Below are 27,244 nucleotides of genomic sequence, written 5' to 3' on the forward strand. Positions count from 1 at the left end.
TTCTTATTCTCCGAAACCATATCCATACGGAGAAGATGAAAGGGAGAGGGAGAGACAAGCCTAGGCGGAGGGAAAGAGGGCTGCTGAAGGTGGCATGCAGTTGGTAGCGCTTGCGTTTGGAATATTTTAACACTGCCCGCGTTAAAGAAAGCGTGTTGGATGGAAGCAATGCAGGAGAACGATGCGCAAGCGAAAGCTGCACGGAGTCCGCCCAACTTCTGGGACCCCATCACATACGAACACGAAGAGCCGTCACCCCAGTGCCTGCTCAGGGCTAAACGGTATTGACGACCTGCTGATGTTTCCGCATCCTTTGTTTGTTTTTGCGCGTCTTGACCGTGCGGCTGCGTTCCCAGCTGGTTAACGCTGCTGGCGCTGTGCGGGTTGCTGGCGTCTATACCAACGGGAATGGTGGCAACTTCTGCCTGCACGAGTTATGTTGGATCGGGCTGATTAACGCTACCAGCTAGTTGCCCGGCGTTTGAAGCAAACTTCATTCCAAGTACCCAGAAACCACGCGAATTGTTTGGTTTGTGCCGACAACGAAAACAAATAGCAGCTAGCTGAATCATGAATGGTAGGCGGCTGGTTTCCCGCTTGTGTGTGTAGTATGTGGTAGCAAGTCTCGGCAAAGCAAGCAAAATAGATGGCTCCGTGGGCGACTGACAAGGGGCATTACGTCGCTGTTGTGGCCACCTGCGTGCGGTAAGAACCTGCACAAGGCACTCTTTGGAGCGGAAATGCATCTGGGCTTTGCGCACGGGGCTCGGGAGATGTTTTAGAGACAAACTTTGACAGTGAAAGTAACGACTAGGACAGAACAGTGAAACGACTGCCGTTACGCAATTTTGACTGATCGAACCGGTTTTACCCTGCATGTGCTGTCATTCAGGGGATCGCGCTTTTCTCCGAGAGTTGTCTGTTATTGGAGTGGAAACATATCTTAACAAGTCTTTGAAACAAACACTAGTCACGCAGCGTAATCTGGCCAGATAGATGACTGCTGTTAATTGGCACTAGTCTTGTTTCAACGAGCAGCGGGCCCCGTCGCTGCACATGCTTATTTTCAAAGTAAACGAGTTATATTTTCTTCCAAGGTAAAGCAGTGCGCATCATCAGTGTAGAGTATTCGATCTGAGAAATACTGCCATTGTAACTTAAATCGGTAGATTTTATTATATAATCACTGAATGTTGGGCCGTAGTTCCTGGACAACATGCCATTGGCCATTAAGAGCCATGTAGCTAAACAGGCAAATTATTTTATCATTTTGTCATTTGAAAGGAATTAGTGCTCATTCAAAATACTTGTCAGCACTTAGCTGCAGGATGTAAACTGTAACTTTTGGATATAAATTTTGGTTCCATTCCCCTGAACTAGTTGTGCTTTCTATTATATTCAGTGCTCGTGCTGTGCCCTTCTACTCCTTGGTCCTCGTTTTTTGCGCTACCTTGAAAATGAACAAGATTCAAATCGCCAACTTTCAACCTTTCTATTATGCCATGATTGGGCTTCAGTTTAGGTTTCATTCAGTTCTTGTTTCTGTTCCATTGATTGGATTTGTACTTGCGTATGTCATTATGTTCTTGGGTATTGGCTGTTCTTTGGTCACATGGACCGAGAGCATAAATATGTGTGCACCAATGACTGACTCGCTCCCTTATTCATGGCTGTGAGAGTTTGTGTTATGTCTTGATGATTTTCTTGTTGCCAATAGAATAATTTTATGAAATATCTTCAGAGAAGCATTCTGTTGTATAAATGGCGTGTGGAAATGTGAGAAAACTTTTGTGTCTAGAAAGGGAGAATATGGGTTTCATGTTTTTAGCTCGTGTGCCCTTTGTGTTGCCAATGGAATTATCAATTTATTTCCCCTTTATCAGTGTTGTATAGGGCAGGGCAGCCATAAAATAGGGAGCCGAGACTCAGTCAGTGCACTTGACGAAAGAGGACGACTGATGTTTATTAAGCGAGTGCACATAGTTATGTGATCAGTTCACGTGACCAAAGAACAGCGAATAGCTAAGTATATAAAGACACACGCAAGTACAAATCCAATTTATGAAACAGAAAACAAGAACTGGATAAGACCTGAACTGAAACATAAAAATTAAGACTCACAGTATTACACTTTTATACTCTGCTCATTGTGCAAGTTTCTGCTGATAGCAGAGACCATCACATGTGCCATTTGCAAAGATTCTTTGGTGCTTTTGTACTTTAAAAAAAAAGGAGAAACAATGCAATAATTCAGCTTTCCTATAGCTTTGATACTATAGTCACTGAATTCATATGCTTGATGATGTTTTAAATTTTTTTTTTCATGCTGAAGGACTATTACGGGGGTAAAAAAAATGGCATTCTAATTGGTGTTTTGGTATGTCCTTAAGTGACATGAGGTCTGGATTGTGTATTTAAAAAGAAAGCATGCAATCTTTGTGAACTTTTACTAGTTAGTCAAGAAAAATGTGACTATATATGTGGCACACATTGACAATGCTGCTGAATGACTGCCTCTACAGTCCCAGCCGCCATGCTGCTAAAATGATTTCTCCAACTGGAAGTTCCAGGTTCTTATCTTGCGAGAACATTGCGGCTGGCTAGTTGATGCATTACTGAGAAAGGAGGCAACAGCCACTGATGAGAAGGAAAGCTAGAAATAGAAGAAACAACCACACGCCAGTGTGGGGTCCAAAACCTCAGACCTATGAATTTCACATTTGGTGCTTTGCCACTGAGCTCTGGTGACAGCTGTTTAATCTTCTACCTTAAGCATTTATGTTGCGTGTAACCTTATCACCACCTTCCACCATAGTGACGAGCTTTTAATGTCTTGTAAATTTTGCCTTCCCCATGGATCTCACCATTGCAGGGCTTGACTGTTTTCACTATCACACTTATCTATGATCAAAACTCAATGTTGTCTACTAACTGTAGCAAAACAACTCTGCTGTGAGCTCATGGGCTCAAGTTCATGGCCAGCTAAACTCTGCTACTTAACATTTCCCTTTTTCTAATGCAGAGGCAGTATGTACCATATTTTTTCTTTGTTTTCTTTTGCCACAGTGACATCATGGACATCTACACCCAACCACCGCCAGGTGTCTTCATTGCACCAGAGGAGAACAACATAACCAAGGTGGCAAGCTCTTCAGATCCCTACCACGTAGCATACTTGGTTCTTTTATGTTTTTAATGTGACACCGTTAAAGGTCCCATTCAACGAAAATCCGGCGCAGGCGGCCGTCTGCCGGACGAGTATGGCTCTCGCAGCTGACAGGGCCGAGCACTAACTAGATGTATGGTTGCCTGACATTACGTTTCGCAGGAGCTGCCAACTCGGGGCTCTCCTTTCATATGGGAGGGTGATATCAAAATCACCCTGCCGGGACCCTTGCATTCACATTACCTCTAGGCCACGCAGGCGCATTCTTAAGGTTAAAGCGGGGCTTTATATGTGGGCTGGTAGCGTACGCTATAACGTCAAGTGTCCCTCATTTCTTTTATCATAGGTGAGTTAGTTTATTAGAGCACAGCAAAAAGATGCACTAACAAAACAGCACATATTGATACAAACATATTGATTGCAAAAGCTGCTGTAACGATATAATTAATGTTTTTACTGAAGTTTTACAGTGTTCAGCATTTGTTGCTATATTTTGCTGTTAATTACAAAGGGAAATGCTTTCTCCATTTCATTTGTTGTTGTAAGGCTGCATTCATTATTGGTGCATATGTATACTTTTTTGGTTATCAAGTTTTCTTCTTTTGTAGGTGTGAGTGTGACTGATTATCTCTGATATATTCCCCCTTTGAGTGTTCAGCCCTTTAAAGTGCTGCGTGCTGAGCCCAGCCTTGGTCCTCATTTTGCACGTGCCTCATATACTGACTTATACAGCTCTGATGCCATACCCGTTCATGTGTGGTAAAATACGGGAGGCCGTCCATTAAGATTGTAAGCCTGCGTCATGCTGGGCCTTTGTCTTAACTAGTGTCTGTAAAAGGTGGTTTTATGTGCAGTCCTGAGTAAATGTTCCTAATGGTATTAAGTGCGACGTGCTCAGAAAATAGCACACCACTGTTGCAGACTGTGATAGAGCCTATTAACATAGTTCGTCTATATTGCCTCTTGTTAGAGTATTAGGACCTTCCTTCATGTTCTTGGCCAATGGGCAGCCATTTGAGGGTTCAGTTCCAAGAAAAAAACAAAGCACCTTTGCCCAGGGTTTATTCTTATATGGATGATATTGAACAAACAGTTTGAGTAAAACCGAGAACGAAACATTACTCCAAGGCAGTATTTTAGTCGCAGCATAGCACGAACTCCGAGAATTTCTTCTGTATAGGTAGGTTCTCTCTTCCTTGTGAGAATGTGGCATAAATCCTTCAGCGATGCTTCGTGCATTTTTTTTTTGTGAGTGCGTGCTTTTAATTTAGATCTTTTCACAACCTCTGAGAAATCAACTTGACTGGGTTGCGAAGCAGGTGTGTGGGAGGGAATCCTCAGCATTTAAGAAACCTGTGCTACAAGCACAGGCAGTCTCCAATATGGCAGCGCCCTTCGACCACTTTCTGGAGTGGTTTATAGCTCAAAATGTCGAACACAACAGTGAAGCAACCTTTGTGCCAGGTGCACCTAACCGTGCCAGACCATTCTGATAAAAATGAGAAAAATTGTGCCATATCGGTGGAAACTTGCTGCTTTTGAGTTAGGTAGCACCGGGCACTGGCAGAGTGTGAAGACGGTTACTGTCCACTGTTCCAAAATGTTAACGTCTTTTGAAGCCCACTTGTCTCGCACTGGCAGAGTGTGAAGACGGTTACTGCCCACTGTTCCAAAATGTTAACGTCTTTTGAAGCCCACTTGTCTCGCACAGTATGCGAGCCACCAACAGTCAGGCAAAGTTTCAACGTGCATTTCAAGCTGTTTTCTCTCTCTCTCTTAACAGAACATGAGCAGAACTTGCATCCTGAAACGGAGCCTGGTCAACATTTTCATAGGCCTACGTATATTTTATGTCTTCATGATTCTGACTAGCCGGTCAATTAGCCCTAGCATAAGCTAGTTGATTGAAGGTTGCGCTTAATTATGATGCAAGTGTTCTGGTTTTGCAAAATAACTCGTTTTCTATGTGGCACAAATAGGGCACTTTGGGGAAAGCACAATTCAGCTGACTGAAAAGTAAGCAAAATCGTTATCGGTAACTGCAATGCTGTTGCCCACACAGAACCTCCCGTGCAGGTGCATTTAGCTAGCGTTTGTTGATACATGAACATCAAACCGCCACATAAAGAATACATTACCTAAGCCTGAACAGATAAGATCTGAACGGATCCTGTTCCATATCAGTGTCCTTTTTTTGTTGTAAGTGCCTCCTCCCAGTCAAGAGGAGGCATTCCTCCTTGATTCCTGACATATTGCAACAAATAAAGGACACTGATATAGAACAGAATTTAGATAAGGAAATCTAAACTGCTGCACATATACACGTTGGTATGAGTTAGCTGTGTTGTTTGAGCATACCTGGGTAAGTTGTCTCTTCTAAATAGTGAAGAAGTTACTTTAGGGGCCTGCAAAAGTTGTCCTTAGTAAGAGAGCGTCTCTTGTAAGCATGTCTTTTGTATGCAATGTTGTTAACATGACAAACTTTCAAAAACAAACCAAACTATTTTTAATTGTCTCTTTTAACCAAATGTCTCTTGTAACCATGTCTTTTGTAAAGAGATTTTACTGTAGAAGTAAGTGTGGAAGTGTAGCAACAAATATTATCCTTGGAAAATAATTGATTGCATTCATAGCTTAAGCAGTACAGTGAATATAAAGTCTAGCTAATTTCAATAATTTCCGAAATACCCTAATTGTGCAACTACAGACAAATACATAAATGCATAGAGCAAATGGAGAGAAAAATTCTAAACTGCTTAGTTGTTAGCTAGTTCTGCATAATATATTTATAGGCACAGAAATTTCAGCCTGTTTTGTGTTTAGGCTTAGTTCTTGCAGGAATTTTTCTTGGAGCAGGCCCGCTGCATCTCTGGTAGCTGGCACTTCAACCTTGCCTTAGAAAAAAAAATAACTGCAAATATATTAGAGCAATCTATGTGCCTCTGCGAACGTAAATGAACACCAGTTGCATTACTGCTTTTTGTAGAACAAGTGCATACCAAGCATTATGGGGCCAAGAAATGAAATACAGGAACCATTGCCATTGGTCATTTTCATAAGCAAACCGTGGTGACATTATTTATTTGCTGACGCAGCAGGTCATGTGAGACCACATCTTCACTCATTTCCACACAAGGTAGCTTTTTTAAATAAAAAAAGGGAGGGGGGCGAGCTGCTGCTTTCTTTTTTTTTTATTCTCAGTTTTTTTAATGGGTACTCTATCTTTGCGTTAAAGACGAATGATTGTGCGCCAGCACGGTTAGCCTTGGGTTTTGAGTGTTTACCTTGATTTTCTATGTTTTTGTTCGATTTGAAGTGGCTTACCTCAATTGACATATCGGATGATGTATTTTTGGCCCAGTTGGCAAGAGTAGCACAAGTATAGCATTCCGCTTTAACCAAGGTATATAAACGTGCCTGCTTAGCCTAGGAGTAGCGTGTTTGCATCGGGATTCTAAAGGCCGTTTGACATGATTCAATTCTCACCGTAGCAGAGTGCGATGTCAGCTGCACAGCAGCAGAAAGGCACGCTGCTCTCGTCGCAGAGTGTTAGCGGCAGGCTTCCAATGAGTTGGTCGCACGCCGCACAGTCGCAGCAACCGCTGCCGCGACTGCGAACGAAGCAGCCGTTAGCCAATGGAATTCTGAGATGTGACATCGCACAATATGACGTAGCGGAAACTGTCAAATCAGAGCTAATTTCCACTCGGTCTGGACGCGCTGCTGCAGTGTTCGGTACGAACTGATCACCGGGTAATACTCAGATTCCTGTTTTCGGTAGAGCTGAATCGGTCTCATCCACCAGTGCCTCGAAGTGGCAACACTGCTCCAAGAGCAGAAGGTGCCCCCGGTCACAACCAACCGCCGATTGAAGAAAGCATCTGCTTGACCGTTCTCATCGGATCCGCGAGTTCTTGCTTCTAGCTACTGCTTCTTTCTTTTTTTTTTTTTAGAGAAGAATGAGAAGCTCAGAGAGCAAGTGTGTATTACGCTTATATTCAATTAGGGGCGAACTGAAGCAATGCCGAAAAGCACGCTTAGCCACAGCAAAACTTTGTGCCTAGTTGCATACAAAAAAGAAAACTTAAATATACCTTTTTTTTTTATACAGTGCCTCACATTGCAATAAAAAGTACATAGGTAATAAGCGTGTTTTACGTTTGTTATTTTAAATTATGCCGATGCCGCTCGTGTCTCACCAACAGCAATTGCAGGCACTACAATTATCTGAAAGTGCGGTTGGGATTGGCGCTGCACCAACACCACGACTGGACTAAAAGTTTTTGTGCATGCCGCATCATGTGAAAGGTCCTTAAGGGTTTCAGCGGGTTCAGTTTCCATCTCAAAAGAGCTGCCCAGGTTGGCAGCCAGCTTCTGCCAATTCAACTGATACCGCCAACCTCACTTGTGAAAAGGACCAGACAGACAGTGGCTTTTTGGTGCAATGGAAGCCCTAGCGCTAGTGGCGCACTAAAAAAAATGTTCCATTTTTAAACCCCAATTCCGCTGCAGTGAGAGCCAAACAACAGAGTTGGATGGAGATTGACTGCGATAAACAGTCTAGCACGATTTGAAGGTTGTCACTTTCATTCCAGCGAAATGGACCAAGAGATTTTGTGCTGCATCATGGCCGCTTAGTCTGCACCAGACATGACAGTGCAAAGCTAGCCCACACTAGCTTTCCACTAACCTAGCGTGGGCTAGCCCACGCATTGTGTTGAGTTTTCGCGAAATGAACCGTGTCTGAGCAGTTTAATCTGACTAGGTTAGCCCTCAAATGGTTACCTTCAAATGGTTTAAACTGTGCCTTTAAAAGTGAAGATACCATTGGGGTTGATTTAAGGGCGTTTGTAGTTGAGTTTGAAATGCCCTTTTTTTTATATAAATGCTCGAAGGAAGCTCGTGCGGCAGTGTTTTTTCAAGCCTGTGCATTGTGACCTACCCGTGGGTCAAATTTCATTATTTAATTTTTTCTTAAGCCTGATATGACCCACCACTGGCGAAACCAAGCTTTTTGAACCACGAACAGATGGCAGTAGCAGCCTGGCACGTGTGCTTTTCACTCGCTCAATGAAAGATTTGGGCTACCCCACGGCTGCACCGCGTGTCTCGGTATTCATAATCGTGCAGTATGAATAGTGCACAGCATGCCCTACCGCTGACCTAGGACCCTGACGCAAGCATTTTGAAAGCATGTCTGTTGTAGGCGAACGTTTTGTGGTGTCCACCTGTCTCCCGTGTTGCCTACATAACTTCCTGCGGCACTGTGCAGATCCATGCCCTTGTGCTGGGCCCCTTCGATACACCGTACGAAGGAGGATTCTTCCACTTCCTCATGAAGTGTCCACCAGACTACCCGATCCAGCCACCACGAGTGCGCCTCATGACCACAGACGCCGGTAGGGTGCGCTTCAACCCAAACCTCTACAACAACGGGAAGGTCTGCCTCAGCATCCTTGGGTAAGCAGATGCCCGCTGAGGTTTTTTGTTTACTTTTATTTCAAATATCCTAAGGGCCCTTGCAGGCATTGCATAGGGGTGGATTCATCAAATAAACGCAAATAATTTACAATACAAGCAAACAAAAAGCTGTAAGCAGAAATAGGTACACAAGAAACCATGAACAATTTCACCTTAACTCAGAGTATTATGCTCCAGGTTTGGGGTAGCAAACTGGTGGATAAGACTTCACTATGTTGTTGATCGGATCACCCAAGAGTTGTATCCGAATTTTGGTTGCAGCATTGAGCCTAGGGATTCTAACTTGGCTTCAAAATCGAAAACTTAATAATATGCTTACGTTCATTACGGTTACCAAAAACGAAATGCAGTAGAACCTTGTTGATATGATTTTCTCTGGAATTGCAAATTGAAACATGTGTGAAAATCGTATTATTTAATACAAGCTTCAGAAGCGTGCAAGTGAAACACCCTTGATGCAGAATTTACTTTTAATTAGAGATATGTGAGTATTGAAATTTTTGAATATGAATCAACACAAATATGAAAAAAAAAAGTGCCTTTGAATACTGAATCAAATGTCTAATCAGGGAAAAAGAGGGGAAATAAAAAGTAAACATTGTTTATCTCTATTTCAGGGTGCAGATGGTATTTGCAAACAGAATTCAAACTAGGATTGCACAGATGTGTATACTTCCCTAAATAATTATATCTGTTCACTGTTTTCCTCATCTGCTAGCAGCCACAATCTTTTTCCAGCCGTATCAACATTAGCCACGCCAAAGTCACAGTCAGTCCGGCAGACCTAGATAATTTAATCAGCTCCCTCAAGGCTTCATCATCCGCTGACTCCGACCATATCAACTGTACACCCCTAAAATGTACCACTTTAGTCTGAAGCGAGGTATTGCATCTAATATTTACCCAACCCTTTGAATCCGAAGAAGTTACCGATGACTGGAATATTGCATAAATCCTACCAATCTTTAAGAAAGGTGATCGCACAAATTCTTTCAACTGTCGCCTTATTTCGTTAACGAGCCTTCATTCCAAGTTACTCAGACATGTCATATTGTTCAACCAAATGAGCCATCTGGATTCAATAAACTTCTATCAGCATCAGCACAGTTTTTGAAAACACTACCCCTGTGAAACCTGGTTGGCTGAATTTATTCATTCCATCCTCCACTTTATTGACAATAACCTTCAAATCGATGCCATCTTTTTAGATTTTTCCGAGGCCTTCGACAGCATTTCATTCTCAGACCAGCTCACTCAACTCTCTTCCCTAGGCAAACCTAATAACCTGGGCCAATCGATTTTTTAATGGGAGCATATAATTCACCTCATGCAGCAGCCACCACTCACCCTTTACCAAATTACTCCAGATATCCTCTTGAGGACCGGCTTATCCCCGCCACTATTCATTACATCAGCTACCTTGCATCTAACATAGCCACTGAACTAGGACTATTTGCAAATGACTGTGTCATCTACAGCCCAGTTTGCCATTTCACCTATAGTCAACTACTGCAAAAGAAAAAAAAAAAACGTTAATACAACAACCACATGATGGGACACATGGTCGATGCCTTTAAACCTTGACAGATGTCAACCATTGTCATTATCCCACAAACGCACTATAACTCAGCGTTCATATAGCATTAACCCTGTCCCGGTTGCCCCTACATTGTCATACAAGTACCTCAAATCGACATCTTCGAAAGTTAAAAAAACTGGCTTATCAACAGTTCGTTCGTCCCAAACTCAAATTCGCTTCATCCATCTGGCATCCATTTCAAGCGTGCCTCACTGCCGAGCACGAAACCATCCATGATCACGCAGCTCAATTTACTGCATCAGAATACTCAAAGGAAATCAGCGTGACGGCATTTAAATACTCCCTATTCTTATCCACACTTGAGTCATGTCGTGTCATCTCTCGTCCTTGCTTTCTTTTATCATTCAGCTTCCAGACATCCTTTATTGCGACCACCGATGAGATGCAGTCGTCTTAGTCAAAGCCACTCCATTACCTCATCAACCACGAATAGTTTTTTTTGTTGTTATTATTATTATTATAAAAAAAACTATTCGTGGTTGATGAGGTGGCTGTGACTAAGACAACTGCATCTCATCGGTGGTCGCAATAAAGGGTGTCTGGATGTCTGGAAGCTGAATGATAAAAGAAAAGCAAGGACTATAAGAATAGGGAGTGTCTAAATGCCGTCACGCTGATTTCTTTTGAGTATTCTGACGCAGTAAATTACCTCATCAACCACGAATAGTTTTTTTTTCCCCAATGCGATGATTTTCTGTTATGCCGTCCCAAATGATATCTTTGTAGTTTCATGCAGCAGTTGCAAATCATTTCGTTTGGAACTTGCTAGCCATTTCCAGAGCATGTGAATGTTTCAGCAGCTTTACCATTGATCATGCATTGACCTTTATTTATTTTTGTTTAACTTCTATAGTTTATAGTGTGTGTGTTCCTTGTGCCTACCTTTATCATGCACGATTGTAGCCCTCTTTGTGTAATACCCTTGGGCCTTCGAGGATCAAATAAATGAAAAGAATTAAGTCTAGTTAGTGCCTTAATTGGTTCAAGTCAAAAGGTGCTCTCATGGCACATGCAGTCAAATCGACCATAAAAGAATTTTTTTTTTTTTTTATGTGAGCTGCACTAGGGAAAAAGCAGGGGGGGGGGGGGGGGGAGAGGATTTTATTAGTAATTTCAAGCTATTCTTTGCTGGTTGATTTAACATAGCTTTGTGCATATGGTGCTTTCACATTCCTACTTCATGTGTATAAACATCCCATTCTGCTGCGCCGTGTGCAGGACCTGGGTTGGACCAGCCTGGAGTCCAGCACAGTGCATCGCAAGCGTACTGGTTTCTATCCAGTCTCTGATGACAGAAAATCCCTACTACAACGAGCCTGGATATGAAACGGTTTGTTCTTTACATGGCTGATTTACCCTTGTTTTGGGGTAAGGGCAGCTTCCTTTGCATTAGTGAAGTTAAAGCTTACTGCCACGTTTTACCTGAGAACAGGCGAGTACTGTAGCACATGAATGAGAACTTCTGTCTCGGCTAGTTGATTCATGGCTAATTGACGAAAAAAAAAAAAGCCAGAACAGTGTGTAAGACATACACCACAGGACAAACGCTTGACCTGTGCTGTGTGTTTATTTGTCCACATTCTTTCACTGTTTTTTTTTGTCTGTGTAGCTTATGCTGTATCAAAAGATATGACGAAAAGGTTTTTCAGGATTAGAGCCCAGTTTCATTGACATCTTATTGCGCTCTAAGAGCACAGTAGGATGATGCACCATGTTTCTGAAAACGGTATTAATCCCCGTGAAAAGTTTAGGTCTCCTTGCGCATGTTGTTGACCTGCTACTGTTTCATAATGTGGTAATGTTCAAAGAAATGTCCTCCCTGCTTCAGTGCTAAAAATGCTCCTTTGACCCTGCACGTATCCACATAAATAAATAAATAGAATAATTTGTCTCCCTTTTTCCGCATCAAGAAATAATAGCACGAAAATAATTGACTATTTCCTCTTGGTAAGTGCTGCCTGCCGGGTTGCATTTTGCCCCTAATTTAAGCTGAAATTGCCACTGAATAGGCCATCAAAAGGGGCAGAAGGCAGAACCGAAATTTGAAGAAGTGTACTGTTTGAAAATGGAATTACACTGCATGGGAATCTTTCACCCAGCCCGGCCCAGTGCTGTGCACTACTCTTTATCATGTAATATAAGTAGAGAAATGTGAAGGCCTCCTGAGGGCAAGTGGAAAAAAATCTTCAAGAAAAGTTTGAGAAGCACTTCGTTTGTTTATTGTGGAGCCTTTATAAGCATAACAATACAGTAAACTCTTGTTAACTCGAACTCGCATTATCTCGAAATATCGGTCGTCAAAATTTTTTCGTGAGGCGCTGAGCTGGTGGTCTTGCATTGTCAGCCAGTCATTATAATGCTTCCGTAGCCTATTCTTAAGGGGGGAGCCTACCCTTGAACACCAACTTTTTTATTTCTTGAGATATTTGAATGAAATTTACACGGTATGCTCATAGTACACACATTTGAAGAACTACCAAGTTTTGTGGAGCTGGGCTCATCGGTTCTCAAGTTAGTGGAGTATATCAAGATAGTTTACATGGGTCCCTAGGGGCAGGCCTGGAGAACTTGCAAAGTGTGCGAGCAGTGTGAAATTTGTTATGATCATTCCTGGATAGTTTCCCCAGGGCAAGACAATTCCCTTTTTCCAAATTTCATCACTGAAAAATTTTAGTACAGCCTCAAATTTAGTGTTAAAATTTACACTTAACAATATTTTAATTGACTGCCCCTAATTACGCATGAAATATTTTGAAAAGAACGAATTGTCTTTCTCTCAGAAAATTACTTAGGTATGTAACAATAAAAACCCCATGAAAATCCAATAAGCGGTTCATGAGATATGACTTTCCCTAGCAGCCACACCGTTCAAAAAATTGATTCTAAAAAACGGGTCTCAAAAGTTGAGAGAACAATAACTTTTTTGTTTCTCAAGTTATCATGATGAAATTTTCAGGACAGGGTCATGACATTAACAAATTAAAGACCTCCAGGTTTCACAGAATTGTGCATATTAGTTCTCAAGTTACAGAAGCATATCAAATTGGTTCGAATGGGTCCTATATATTAGGCCTGGAGAAATTGCGAAAGGCACTGGCATTGTGCAATTTGTCATGCTGATTCCTAGATAGCTTCCTCAGGGCAAGACAAAGCCTTTTTTCTAAACTTTCTTGTTGAAAAATAGTAGCATAGCACTGAATTTTTTGTTATCAATTAGACCTATGTTGATTAATCAAATTAATTATGACAAACTCCAGACATAATATTTTGAATACATGGGCCTGCCTTGCCTTGAAAAATTTATTCAGGTACAGTCGAGCCCACTTATAACGGGCCCACTTTGGACGAACACTCGCTTATCACGAACAAGTCCGGTGCGACCGTCAAAATATATAGTATTAGGGCTATGGCGCTCTGTCTCGGCTACAAAGAAAGCATTGATGCCGCGGACCACTCTCCACATGCTGAGATCCGTCGATCCTGTGCTCTGCAAGCCGCGACAATCGGCATTCCCGATTCCCCCGTGGCATTTCGCCTGAGGCATGATGGGCGGCGCAGACGCAGCAGGCGGCTTCCCGGTTTATCTCTCGCGGCATGTCGCCGGAGGAGCGGGGAGGCGCCCAAATGCAGCAAGCGACTTCCCGGGTTATCTTCCGTGGCATAAGGGCCGAAACAAAAAAAAAGCTAGCCAAGTCTGCACTGAATGCGTGTTGCATCTCGAGCCATCGTGAGCGACCGCGCAACGTTTAACACGTTGCACGAAACCGTTCAGAGGGCACGACGAGAGATCATAAATCCGGCGATCGCAAAAATGGTGAAAGGCGAACAGAACGCACTGTGGGGATTCACAATCCCCTTCCTCCATTGTAACGCCCGCGCGTAATTAACACGCGTGATTACGCGCGCTGGCAGAGAGGTTGGCGGAGGAGAGGGCATACTGGCCACCCCCCGCTGCCTCCCGGGCCCTGCGGCGACGCTGCCGCGGGCTTCTCTCTTTCCTGCCGGCGTAACCGGGAGACCTCCTCTCCCGTTCCGTGTCGAGGAGCGCGACTGCAGCAACTCGCTCGGCGTCTTCGGCGAATGGGCGCGCACGTGCGCGGTTCATGATTTCTGCCGAGGAGACCACCGCCGTCACCGAGAATCGCACACTGACCGTAGGCACTTACCGCAATGGGATGTGAGCGAGAAGCTGTGTCAGGTGAGCAGACACTTCCTCTCACCTACTTGAAGCGCTTCCCTATTAGGTGGTTTTTATTTCACCCCCGTACGCGGCGTTCGCTCGCTACACGGTGGTTGTTCTCGATTGCTATTCCTTTGCCGTGTACTCGAGCAGTGCAATAAACTCTGTTCGAGTACGTAACTCGGTGTTTGTCCCCTCTGGCTCGAACCCGCCGCAGTGGCGATTTCTCGCACCGCGGGCTGGGGGTCACAGCTCTGTCTGCTAGGGCTGGCACGTCGGGGCTAGAAGGCGACTGTAGCGTCTAGTCCCCTCGTGGCGCATTCTTGCGGGATTAACCCCCCATATTTTGGCGCCCGAACGTGGGGCCAGAGGTGTGACAAATCGAGTGTCTGTGTGTGTACGACGCCGACACATAGACTAGCCATGGCTGTGAGCAGGACTGACTTTTCAGTATCTTCTAATGCTGCAGTGGTGATTGCACAACGGCAAGCAAGCAAAACCACCTTAACTGTTGCGAGAGATCAGGAGCTGACGCTAGCCACTGTGATCTTGTAATTTTCTGCGAGAGCAGGATCTCGCACGACTCCACCGCTCTGTAGCAGGGTGACGCGCGGACGCTGGTGTGATGGGCATTCTCTCGTAGTGTTTTGACTCACCATGCTCTACGTGAGGACGGTCAACGTTGTAGCGTATGTATTTTTGCACGCGCACGTTGATGGCATGAGAAGTGTTATTACTATCCTTTCTGCCGCGCCCGTTAGCCAGTTCGTCGCGATAGCTCGCAGCCTCAGAGAAGAGGCGGCCTACCCGGCTTCTCTGAGTTTAAGTGCTGACCGTTTTAATTCCATCAGTGCAGTGGGGAGGCTAGTCAGCCTTAAGGGAGCTTTAGGAAAGCGGTAGGATCCTGTTTTTATTTTATTTTGTCGACCAGTGTTCGACGGGCTCTGGGAGCCCCGCGGCTCACATAAGGGCACGCTGGTATTGCTGCCTGCGTAGGCGCTACACAGCTTGTATTGCTGTGAGCGCGTTGGATCCTTGCCGTCTGTACTCCTATAGCACCTTGCGCAATCCTTTCCCCACGCGAAGGATACACATGAGTCCTTCGAGGTTGGTCACGCCACGCTGAGACGAGCTATATCGCACATGTGCATCGCTGATCATGCGAACGGCCCTAAGACTTTTCTTCAAGTTGTGTCATTTCGCTGCCTAGTGATGTGCATGGTGGTGACGTTGTCGAATGGGTAGAACTTGCTCTATAAGTTCGCAACAACGCCACGGTTGCTGCGTTGGGCACACGCCGATGCGCGACAGAGCTGCAAGCAAAGATGGCGGAGCTAGACTTTACACAAAGCGCACCGCAATCCGAGCCCCACTGCGTGGCCCGAGGAGGACGCACTCCCCCACCAGTAGGCAGCTGCAGCGAGAGGCAAGGCTTGGGATTTCGAGCATCGCGCCTCGTTACGACTTGCGCCCACAGCAGACGTACTCTGACCAATGCGCAGGGAGTAATTTCGTGTGCTGAATATGGATGGGACGCTCTGTTAATATTCAGCGCATTTTGCTTCCAGAGAAAGCACGCGCTTTCTTTTGGAAAAGATCGAGTGGGGGTAGATTTGAAAAAGAAAAAAAAAAATGTAACTAGGGAAAAGACAGCATTGCAGCCAGCAAGGAGGGGAGCCGGCGGAGGCCACGACGACTGTTGCAGCATCGAGGAGCAGGCCGTCCAAGGAGTGGCGTTCCCGCAGCCAGAGCCTGCTGTCACCGTCAACCGGGCCAAGACAAACGGTTTCCGGTCGGCTACGGAGCGAGCCAGCCGGAGTTCGTGGAACAGGCCCCTGCGTCCAGCACGACGAAAGCTGCAGCAAAGAGCCCGCCTCAGCGCCGTTCGGTGCTCACGGCCGTGGCTTCACCAGCGGGAGCAGCTTGGCGCCCCACTGCCCTCGCCATCGGCGGCGTCAACGACGGAGGGAAAAGAGGCCGACCGGGAGCGAGCGGACGACCCGCTGAGGGGGGCCTGCAGCATGCTACGCAACGCGAAGACGCAGTTCCTAACCGTTCCCCGGCAGGCTGCCCTGGTTGACCGACGATGAATGCAGTAGCAGGCCTGCAGCCATCGACAATTCCAAGCCTGGCCGGTGACGGTGAAGAAGCGGGACCTGCGGCCGCCGCACGTGTGTCCCCAGCTCCAAGGTCGTCTCCTGTGGTCGTCGGCCTTGCCTCCCCCTCCGACACCCGTGGCTGTGAGCTGTCTGCAACTTTTTGTATATTGGCACTTTTCTTTGGGTTTAAAAGTTAAACGGCGTTTAGCCGTTCCCCCTCGGTATATCCCTCGGTGAACGTGACTACTTTTAGCCGTACGGCGGTTTTAAGGAGGGGGGGATGTGGGGATTCGCAATCCCCTTCCTCCATTGTAACGCCCGCGCGTAATTAACACGCGTGATTACGCGCGCTGGCAGAGAGGTTGGCGGAGGAGAGGGCATGCTGGCCACCCCCCGCCGCCTCCCGGGCCCTGCGGCGACGCTGCCGTGGGCTTCCCTCTTTCCTGCCGGCGTAACCGGGAGACCTCCTCTCCCGTTCCGTGTCGAGGAGCGCGACTGCAGCAACTCGCTGGGTTCTTCGGCGAATGGGCGCGCACGCGCGCGGGTCATGATTTCTGCCGAGGAGACCACCGCCGTCACCGAGAATCGCACACTGACCGTAGGCACTTACCGCAACGGGATGTGAGCGAGAAGCTGTGTCAGGTGAGCAGACACTTCCTCTCACCTACTTGAAGCGCTTCCCTATTAGGTGGTTTTTATTTCACCCCCGTACGCGGCGTTCGCTCGCTACACGGTGGTTGTTCTCGATTGCTATTCCTTTGCCGTGTACTCGAGCAGTGCAATAAACTCTGTTCGAGTACGTAACTCGGTGTTTGTCCCCTCTGGCTCGAACCCGCCGCAGTGGCGATTTCTCGCACCGCGGGTTGGGGGTCACAGCTCTGTCTGCTAGGGCTGGCACGTCGGGGCTAGAAGGCGACTGTAGCGTCTAGCCCCCCGTTGCGCATTCTCTTGCGAGAATTAACCCCCATAGCACGAAGTACAAAGACAGCCAACAATGACAGCAAGCAAAGAGCCGGAGCAGACGACGCGGGGAGGTAGCTGGCGGAGACCGATGCGTCAGCGGCCGCAGCAGCCAATAGTAGTTGCCTGATCCCCCGCATTCTCGCGGAGCGCGGGCTTTGCTTAATCTCAGCCTTGAATTCGAGCACGTAAAACTTGAAAGCCGCCATGAGGCTCCCAGTCGGAAGCAAGCCACGCCTCGATCGTGCCACCGTTGCCGCTGCCGAGGGTGGCAGAAGAAAGCGTAAGATTTCACAAACAAAACAAGACCACGATGGCGGCGCTCAGTTCAGCGGGAGAGGAATGGCGCGCGCACGAAGTTTGGGAATTTTCGGCGCTTGCTCGCTGCTTCGCGGCTGCCACCGCTTGTTAAATAATAATTTCAAGTATTACTATGGTGAGTTGGGCATTGATAATTACAGAAATGGTAGTTTATAAGACATACTACCGGAATGTATAATCTTTCAAAAATCGACCGTTTTGCAATTTTTCGGTTTTCAAAGGTCGCGTCCCCCCTTAAATGGCTTGTTGATGGAAACGTCGAGCGGTTGGAATTGGCTCATCATACCTACCTGTATCACCGCAATGCGTGCACAAAGACGTTACATAGGGAAAACCTCTCCGGCTGGAAGTGTCTTCCGCTTAAATATCATCTAGGGCAGCAGCTTTCGCCTATCAGCCGTGCAACGTAATGTCTTGGTAAAATATTGCTTCTCATACCCAGCAGCTCTTAATTTCACCGGTTTTGCGCCCTTCTCATTCACTGTGCACGCTACAGGCATGTCGAAATGCACTAGGGTCTGATCCGCGTTACAGATTCGATCTAATCTGTAGTCCTTCTCTAGCCGCTTCTTGATAACGAAGCGGTGGAATGCGCAAGCTTTTCCTTAAAGTCATGGGTAGGTTTTGGCACACTGGACATAGCCCCCTACTGGCCTTAAATTGGGTCCATGTGACACCTCTTAATGTTTGTAATCTCCCTCACCTTCACCTGTATCATCGCCTTCATCACAGGCATTGCACCGTCTCTTTGCTTTGTGATAAAAAAAAGTTGGCACAATTCCTCTCCACCTCATGGTGTCGCCTGCTCTTGGGTCCAGTGAAGGCCATTCGCTTTGCAGTGCAGTTGAAAGTTCGTCCCGCTACTATCGCCACCTGCACATGTTCTTTTCGTCCACGCTGAAGTCGCGATGGGCTTGTAGGTTGGAAGTTCTCTCTGCCTCCAAAACTACCTTCCACTTAAAAGCTGCGGTGTAATGACATCGCTTAGTGGGTGCCATTAGGCTACAAACACTGGTGCTCCTTGAAGCAAGCATGGAACGACAATAATGACGAGACCTTTGATCGCAGCCAGTGTTGTCACAGCGTTGGGAAAAGCAAAATAAAGCCTGCAAACCTGCAAGCAGCTGCAGGTGTGTAGCTGGTGTAGCCGCGAGGTGCCATTACACGTCTAGCTGTTGAGGGAAAGCCGCATCCTCGAACCTAGGCCGACCCACGACTTTCATAAAAGATGTCTTAAAAAAAAAGTCCCGGCTAGATTCGAGTAAGTACGGTATGTATTTGCAGTTGTTTATCTCGAAACTTATTTCGAGTCTACTGCAGGTACCTTGAAATTCTGACCAGTAGGACTGAGGGTGAAAGCCGCTACCGACAGGTGATAGGAGCTCTGAGCGAACGCTTAGTTCCTAATGCATGCTGAATTCGGTTACAAAGAGCAAATACTACGCATAATATTCTCACGGTCATGGTAGCTTTCTGTCCATCCTTGCAACCTTGGTAGTTTGACGTGGCCTTCATCGTCATCATGCCGCCTGTGCGTGGGAGTTCATTGGCATAGGCTGGCATGGGTCTAGCCAGTCTACCGCTGCCTGTCGCGCGTGCATGTGAGAACGATTGCTCCGATTCTTGCTTGCTGCATTGAATTTTGCTGTCTTGTGACAATGGAAAAAAGTTCAAGATTGATTTGCTGGGTACAGTTCATTTGACCGCTGAAGCCTGGCGGCAAGTCCATCCGTAGTCAATTGTGAACTGTTTCGCACATGCAGGATTATTTCATGCCTCGAACTCACTTTAAGAAGATACTGGCAAAGAATTCATGGATTGCGATGAACTGCGCGACGAAGTGCCCAAGGTTACTGGCTGCGCTAGCGGCACCGAAGAGTGCAAAATCACTCTTGAGGAGTATGCGTTTTACGAACTGGACACGCTCATTACCAGAATCCCTGTCTGATCTCTATATTGTTGAAATGGCTATGGACAAGGCTGTGCTTCATTATGTAGACAAAGCCTCAAGACAAGGTGCCTTTAACGTCTGAGACAAGGAACTTGCTGTGCTTGCTTTGGAACAAGTTCGAATTGCAGCGGCAGCGACCAACAGCTCATGCCGCATGTTAAGGGGGGACACGGCTCTTTGGCACCGAAAATCGGCCTGAAAATCGGATTTTCAATTTTTTCATTTTCGTATTCCTCGCACCATTCCGCATCTGCACGCAAATTTTCATCCTTATACCCCGCTTATTTATGAAGTTATAGCGATTAAAAAATGCAGTACCACACCCACTGCCCTTTAAATTGTGGACAAACGACACCCAATTTCGATCGCCCGGCGCATGAGAACTACGCGCTCCACCGCGGCGATTTTGGTCTCGTTCGAAAGCGCGCGCTTTCGGCTTATTTTTTCTTTCGGAAAGCAACCCTGTGCGCTCCGCCTTCCCCATAAAAAACAAGCAAAAAGATAGCATGCAGCGCGCGCTACTATTGGCCGGTTAAGGCACGTGATCAAAATGGCGTCGTTTGGTTGGTTCCGGCAAGCTAGCCCTGAAGTGCGGACTCCCAGTGACGCCATTTTGTCTTTCTGCCGACCACGCTAGTGCAACGCGAGAGTCATGCCAGGCGCGAAGAAGTACCGCTCTTTGCACAAGTTCGGGCGAAAGCAACCAAAGAAACGCGTTAAGAATGCGACTTCGTTGCATACTGTGCAAGAAGCAAGTGCCAGTGCTGCGGGATTGTGTGACGATCACGTTGCGGGCGGCGACGCTTCTCCGATTCCGCTGGACAACGGCGCCGTTCTTCGTGCCGACTGCAGTCGTGTACGTATTGATACCGCGCCTGTCACTAACAGCGACATAACTCAAGTGAGTGCCCGTGAGCAAACTACGCTTGATAGACTGGTATCGACGCCGGCGACGGCACGAAAGACCGCGCTGTTCGCCGATGCAAGTGGTGCGTCCGCAGAGTCAGATGCGGACGGAACAGCCTCCTATGCGGTAATTGACCTCAGCATTGTGAATATCCTTCTGGATGCCGTGCGGTGCAAAACGTGTCGTGGATGCGTGCGTTTAATTACCAGCGACCGGAGCTATGGCCTCGCCGTAAAACTGATCGTGCTGTGCGACAACTGCGGTGAGATTGCGGCCGAGTGGAACTCGCGGAGGGTTGACGGCGAGAAAAGGTGCAATCCTTTTGAGCTGAATATTCTGGCTAGTCGAGCAATGCTGTCGACCGGTAACGGCCAGACAGCAATGAACGATATCTTTTCGGCGATGGGGTTGTCGCGGCGCGGGATGCACAACAAGACGTTTCAACGGCATCTGAAGAACACACTGCAACCCGCTGCTACCCGAGCCGCCACGACCGCTATGGCACAAGCCGCGCAGGCAGTGGCGAAGGTCTACGATGACTTGTGTTTTGGGCATAGGGGGAACATTGCCGTGTGCTACGACGGCACATGGATGACGCGCGGACACTCATCACATATAGGCGTCGGTGCCGTGGTGGAACTCTTCACTGGTTACGTGCTTGATTATGTGGTGTTGTCAAACTTTTGTCTGGGCTGCGAAATTGGTCCCAAGCCAAACACTGACGGCTACGAACTTTGGAAATCACGCCACCAGTGCCAAAAAAACACCAACTCCAAGGCTGGTCAAATGGAAGTAGAGGCTGGCAAAATTCTGTTTGAAAGATCTCTGCAGCGCCACAACATGCGCTACACAACCATGCTATGCGATGGGGACAGTCGCACGTTCAGTGCTCTTAAAGATGCTGCAATCTATGGCTACATTGAAATAGTCAAAGAGGACTGCATAAATCACGTGCACAAGCGTATGGGAGCAGCTTTGCGCAACCTCTTGCAGAGACACAAGGGTGCAGGGAAGCAAAGTCTTGGCGGCAGAGGAAGGCTGACAGCTGATCTAGTTGACAAGCTGGCAATATATTATGGCCGAGCGCTTCGATCAAATGTAGGTGATGTGGATGCCATGCAGCGAGCTGTGATGGCGACATATTACCACATCACATCTACTGATGACTGCCCCAAACACAGTTTGTGTCCTACCGGTGAGAAGTCATGGTGCCGCCACAACGCTGCAAAGGCAAAAGAGGAGCCTGCACCAAAGCACAATTACAGTCTGCCAAGAGATGTGGCTGATGCTCTTTTGCCTGTTTATAGTCGTTTATCAGAGAAGAGCCTGCTGCAGAGGTGCATTCGGGGGAAGACCCAGAACTCGAACGAAAGCTTCCACTCGGTCATCTGGACCTTGATCCACAAAGAGCGGCACTCATCACTGTTTGCTGTGGAAGCAGCCACAGCAGAAGCTGTGCTGCGCTTCAATGCCGGCTGCAAGCATACAGCAGCAGCAATTCTGCAAGAATGCAGTACAAATGTGACAGCAACTGGGTCCAGGAGAGCTGAAGAAAAGGACTTGCACCGTAGCGTACGTTCTGCAAAGAAGCGGGCGGCTTCGCTTGGCGTTGCTAAAACAGAAAAAAGAAAACACCGTGACAGCATGCACCCCGACTATGCTCCTGGTGCATTTTAATAGCATGAGATCTTTGGGGTTGCCCTTCCTGATTAAATGCCGTGAGGCTTGAGTGCTTCCGACAATCCCCCAATTTTGGTAGTGTTGCATTTTTTAAAGATCAATATCTCTGGTCCTGTTCTTGCTATTGCTTTAAAATTTTTTTTCTAGAAAGGGAATCCTGCGAGTCTCATGAAACCAAGGTAAATGCAGTGACGACAAAAGAAAATTTGCTGAGAAGGTTATGTTGTCTTCGGTACCCAAATGGAATTTTCCTTTCAAGCGTTTCCTATTGCGTAACTTTGGCTCAAATTGGCATAGGCCATTAATTTTCGCTTCAGATCACTTTCCACCTGTTTCTGATCTTGTTGACATATCAATCATTGACATAATTTACACCTACATGCTGTGAAGTGTTTTTCCTCGTTTTCTCAAAACTGCAATTTTGAGAGTGCTGCAATTTTGGAGGAGAGATATCTCTTAGTCTATTTGTGCTATAGCTCTCATTCTTGTCTTGTTAGAAAGAGAAAACCTTCGACAGTGCCGTAGGACAAAAATATGTACAGTTATTATGCGGCAACATTTACAGAATTAATTATCAATCTTAGGTGCCAACCTGGGCTTTTATTCATAAAAGTTTGACTTATTGTAACTTTGGTTCAAATTCTTCTACCACGTTAATTCATGACTAGCGGCACTCTATGATCCTTCTAGATCACTCTGGCAGGGCTATTCTCCACATGCCATAAAGTGTTTAGTAATTAACTCACCTCCAAACGAAGAACATAAATTAGGGATTATTTTGAAAGCTATTTCATCTACAAGAAAACTAATCAGATATTTGAAATCAGCATGCAAAAGTACATTAATGGTGCAAGTTTCAGTCAGATCCACCCATAAATAAGGAAAAAAGTTTTAAGAGGGGTGTCCCCCCTTAATCTGCTTGAGAACGCTGTGCGTTTCGATGGAGGCGAAATGAAGAATCTTCCATGTGCTGTGTGAAGTCAGTGCATGTTAAAGAACTCCAGGTAGTCGAAATTTCAGGAGTCCTCCACTATGGCGTCTCTCATACCCTGAATCGCTTTGGGACGTTCAACCCTACAAACCAAGCCAAAAATTAATCTACCTTCGTGCATTCTTTTGCCATTGGAGTGGTTGTTTGCAGCGCAAGTTAGTACTGGCTGTTATTTCTGTGCCTAGCCACCAATATTTTTTGGCATTTCGCTTAACTTGAAACTCCGGTTACCTGTAAATTTTTTCAGGTTTTTGCGATTTAAAGTTGACGGGGCATTACCATATAAAATATGCTCATTTCTAAATCCTGTCACTCGAGGGCCGCATTTACGGTCTCAGTGCAACATTTGTTCTGCCTGTTCTGATCTGCAGGAGAGGTGGCCGGGTGAGGCTGCTCGCTACAACACAATAGTGCAGCACGAGACGGTCAGGGTGGCCGTGTGTAACACTGTCGAAGCCTGCCTACAGGGAAACTCTCCATGTCCACCAGCTCTGAGGTAAGTTGTTCCCCGGGAAGAGTCGCGCGGCCATTTTGTACCCGCAGGCAGCAGAATGCGAGAAGTGTGCCTTGACAAGCTAACCGCTCTTTCCTTAGTGTAGAAGCACATTCTAGAGCTTCTTGCACACAAGTTTTCGATCACTACTTCCATAACCATGGGGAAAGGCACCCGGTTATGCTGCAGCCTAGTTATGCTGCAGCTGAGCTATGCTACAGCTGAGCTATGCTGCAGCCTAGTTACAACGTTCGGTGAGAGCCATTTATGTCCATTCATTTTCACCCCTCCTCCTTGTTGGCTTGAGCCTGCCGCAGTGGCCGGCTGTTGTCTCTGTGGGAATGCAGCCGAAAAGGCTCTTTGCTGTACGCCGTGCAATTTTGGCAATGTTAAAGGAGCACAGACACCTAATTTTTGGGTTCTTGTTTTATCCTTTGTAGTGATGCGCAAGACAGTACTGTACATGGATCATTACGTAACGTTTGCCTACGACCGCTGAAGAATTTATGATCGAATTTTTTTTCTCTGGGTTCTTGTTTTATTCTTTGTAGTGATGCGCAAGACAGTACTGTACATGGATCATTACGTAACGTTTGCCTACGACCGCTGAAGAATTTATGATCGAATTTTTTTTCTCTGGGTTCTTGTTTTATCCTTTGTAGTGATGCGCAAGACAGTACTGTACATGGATCATTACGTAACGTTTGCCTACGACCGCTGAAGAATTTATGATCAAATTTTTTTTCTCGCCTGTTTCGGTTTCAACGGTCGAGCGATGGCTGCGACGTCAAAGTCAAATTTAGGTCACTTGAGGAATGAAAAAACGGCAATGTAATCGCTCCTATGTTGTTTTAGCTCACTACAGCACTAAAGCCAGCCCGTCTGAAGAACAGGAATCGCAAAAAGTGCAGAGTCAGCGATTGTGTCGCTTTTTCTATCCCGCGTGTGACCTAAACTTGATTGTGACGTCACGGCTATCTCTCAGCTGCTGAAACCAAATGTAGTGAGGAAAGAAAATTCAACCATGAGTTATTCAGCAGCCATAGGTAAAAACCATATACAGGAATGTCTTGCGCATAATTAGCAATAAGAAAAATTGCACCCGAATTCGGTGCCTATACTCCTTTAACAAACCCAGGGTGGTTTAAATTGATCTACAGCCCTCCACTGCAGTGTCTCTCATAGCCCATGTGTCACTGCAGGATGGCAAGCCTCAAAATTTACACTTCTCTCTTGACATTGCTCTACCTTTGGTTAGGCTTAGTGCTGATTAGCCTGGGCATTGAGGCAAGTCAAGCCTAGAAGAACCACAGCTAGCTCCATTCACACACAGACTCATTTAGGCGCCAATTAACGGCTTGTAAAAGCATGTTGCTTATGTGGCCGCTTAGGCAGGAAGAGCGGTTACCAATGTTGTAGAAGCAGTTGACCAAGAAGATAGCCCTAATTAAAATACAGGGCCTCCTGTGGGCGATCCGCATTGCCTTTCTGCGCTACTTATAGCCAGTATTCCGCGTATGTCTGCAGTCAGTTTTTACTTAAGATGTTTTTTTTTTTAGCTCGTAAATTTTTGTAAGTGTGAATTCCTTTTTGCCGCATTTAAATAAATTGTATTGAGGTAGGGGCCATAGACGCTGCTTGCTACGCAAAGGGATATGCACGAAAAACATTTCATTCTTGCTTTTGATACGCACAGGGAGGTGATCCTGAAGTCATTTCCTGATTTCTACAACACGTACGAAAACGTCGTCAAGAGCAATCTGCACCTCACTGGTTCTCAGATGAACGTGAGTGGCTTCATCCTCTACTCTTTAGTGTGTGTTCACTAGTTTTTACCTTAGTAGGGACACGGCTCTTTGGCACCGAAAATCGGCCTGAAAATCGGATTTTCAATTTTTTCATTTTCGTATTCCTCGCACCATTCCGCATCTGCACGCAAATTTTCATCCTTATACCCCGCGTATTTATGAAGTTATAGCGATTAAAAAATGCAGTACCACACCCACTGCCCTTTAAATTGTGGACAAACGACACCCAATTTCGATCGCCCGGCGCATGAGAACTACGCGCTCCACCGCGGCGATTTTGGTCTCGTTCGAAAGCGCGCGCTTTCGGCTTATTTTTTCTTTCGGAAAGCAACCCTGTGCGCTCCGCCTTCCCCATAAAAAAACAAACAAAAAGATAGCATGCAGCGCGCGCTACTATTGGCCGGTTAAGGCACGTGATCAAAATGGCGTCGTTTGGTTGGTTCCGGCAAGCTAGCCCTGAAATGCGGACTCCCGGTGACGCCATTTTGTCTTTCTGCCGACCACGCTAGTGCAACGCGAGAGTCATGCCAGGCGCGAAGAAGTACCGCTCTTTGCACAAGTTCGGGCGAAAGCAACCAAAGAAACGCGTTAAGAATGCGACTTCGTTGCATACTGTGCAAGAAGCAAGTGCCAGTGCTGCGGGATTGTGTGACGATCACGTTGCGGGCGACGACGCTTCTCCGATTCCGCTGGACAACGGCGCCGTTCTTCGTGCCGACTGCAGTCGTGTACGTATTGATACCGCGCCTGTCACTAACAGTGACATAACTCAAGTGAGTGCCCGTGAGCAGGCTACGCTTGATAGACTGGTATCGACGCCGGCGACGGCACGAAAGACCGCGCTGTTCGCCGATGCAAGTGGTGCGTCCGCAGAGTCAGATGCGGACGGAACAGCCTCCTATGCGGTAATTGACCTCAGCATTGTGAATATCCTTCTGGATGCCGTGCGGTGCAAAACGTGTCGTGGATGCGTGCGTTTAATTACCAGCGACCGGAGCTATGGCCTCGCCGTAAAACTGATCGTGCTGTGCGACAACTGCGGTGAGATTGCGGCCGAGTGGAACTCGCGGAGGGTTGACGGCGAGAAAAGGTGCAATCCTTTTGAGCTGAATATTCTGGCTAGTCGAGCAATGCTGTCGACCGGTAACGGCCAGACAGCAATGAACGATATCTTTTCGGCGATGGGGTTGTCGCGGCGCGGGATGCACAACAAGACGTTTCAACGGCATCTGAAGAACACACTGCAACCCGCTGCTACCCGAGCCGCCACGACCGCTATGGCACAAGCCGCGCAGGCAGTGGCGAAGGTCTACGATGACTTGTGTTTTGGGCATAGGGGGAACATTGCCGTGTGCTACGACGGCACATGGATGACGCGCGGACACTCATCACATATAGGCGTCGGTGCCGTGGTGGAACTCTTCACTGGTTACGTGCTTGATTATGTGGTGTTGTCAAACTTTTGTCTGGGCTGCGAAATTGGTCCCAAGCCAAACACTGACGGCTACGAACTTTGGAAATCACGCCACCAGTGCCAAAAAAACACCAACTCCAAGGCTGGTCAAATGGAAGTAGAGGCTGGCAAAATTCTGTTTGAAAGATCTCTG

The 27,244-nt window shown here is 46.6% G+C and overlaps 1 protein-coding gene across 2 annotated transcripts in view; it reads left to right on the forward strand.

Annotated features, from left to right (window-relative positions):
• The first annotated feature begins 41 nt into the window (after positions 1 to 41).
• Positions 42 to 27,244, forward strand: part of LOC146186107 (ubiquitin-conjugating enzyme E2 Z-like) — a 42,791-nt gene continuing 15,588 nt past the window's right edge. Inside the window, exons 1-6 of one of the 2 annotated variants that reach the window (XM_084607044.1) lie at positions 42 to 281; positions 3,067 to 3,139; positions 8,439 to 8,626; positions 11,466 to 11,577; positions 23,708 to 23,832; positions 25,526 to 25,616. In XM_084607044.1, coding sequence (XP_084463170.1) covers positions 160 to 281; positions 3,067 to 3,139; positions 8,439 to 8,626; positions 11,466 to 11,577; positions 23,708 to 23,832; positions 25,526 to 25,616 — 711 coding nt within the window. In that variant the 5' untranslated portion in view covers positions 42 to 159. Of the gene's footprint in view, positions 282 to 321; positions 706 to 3,066; positions 3,140 to 8,438; positions 8,627 to 11,465; positions 11,578 to 23,707; positions 23,833 to 25,525; positions 25,617 to 27,244 lie in introns of those variants that run through there. The other variant, XM_084607045.1, reaches the window with a different exon arrangement.

The sequence above is a fragment of the Amblyomma maculatum genome, chromosome 6, assembly GCF_055883805.1.
Source record: "Amblyomma maculatum isolate TAMU_Amacu chromosome 6, ASM5588380v1, whole genome shotgun sequence".
NCBI classification, from domain to species: domain Eukaryota; kingdom Metazoa; phylum Arthropoda; class Arachnida; order Ixodida; family Ixodidae; genus Amblyomma; species Amblyomma maculatum.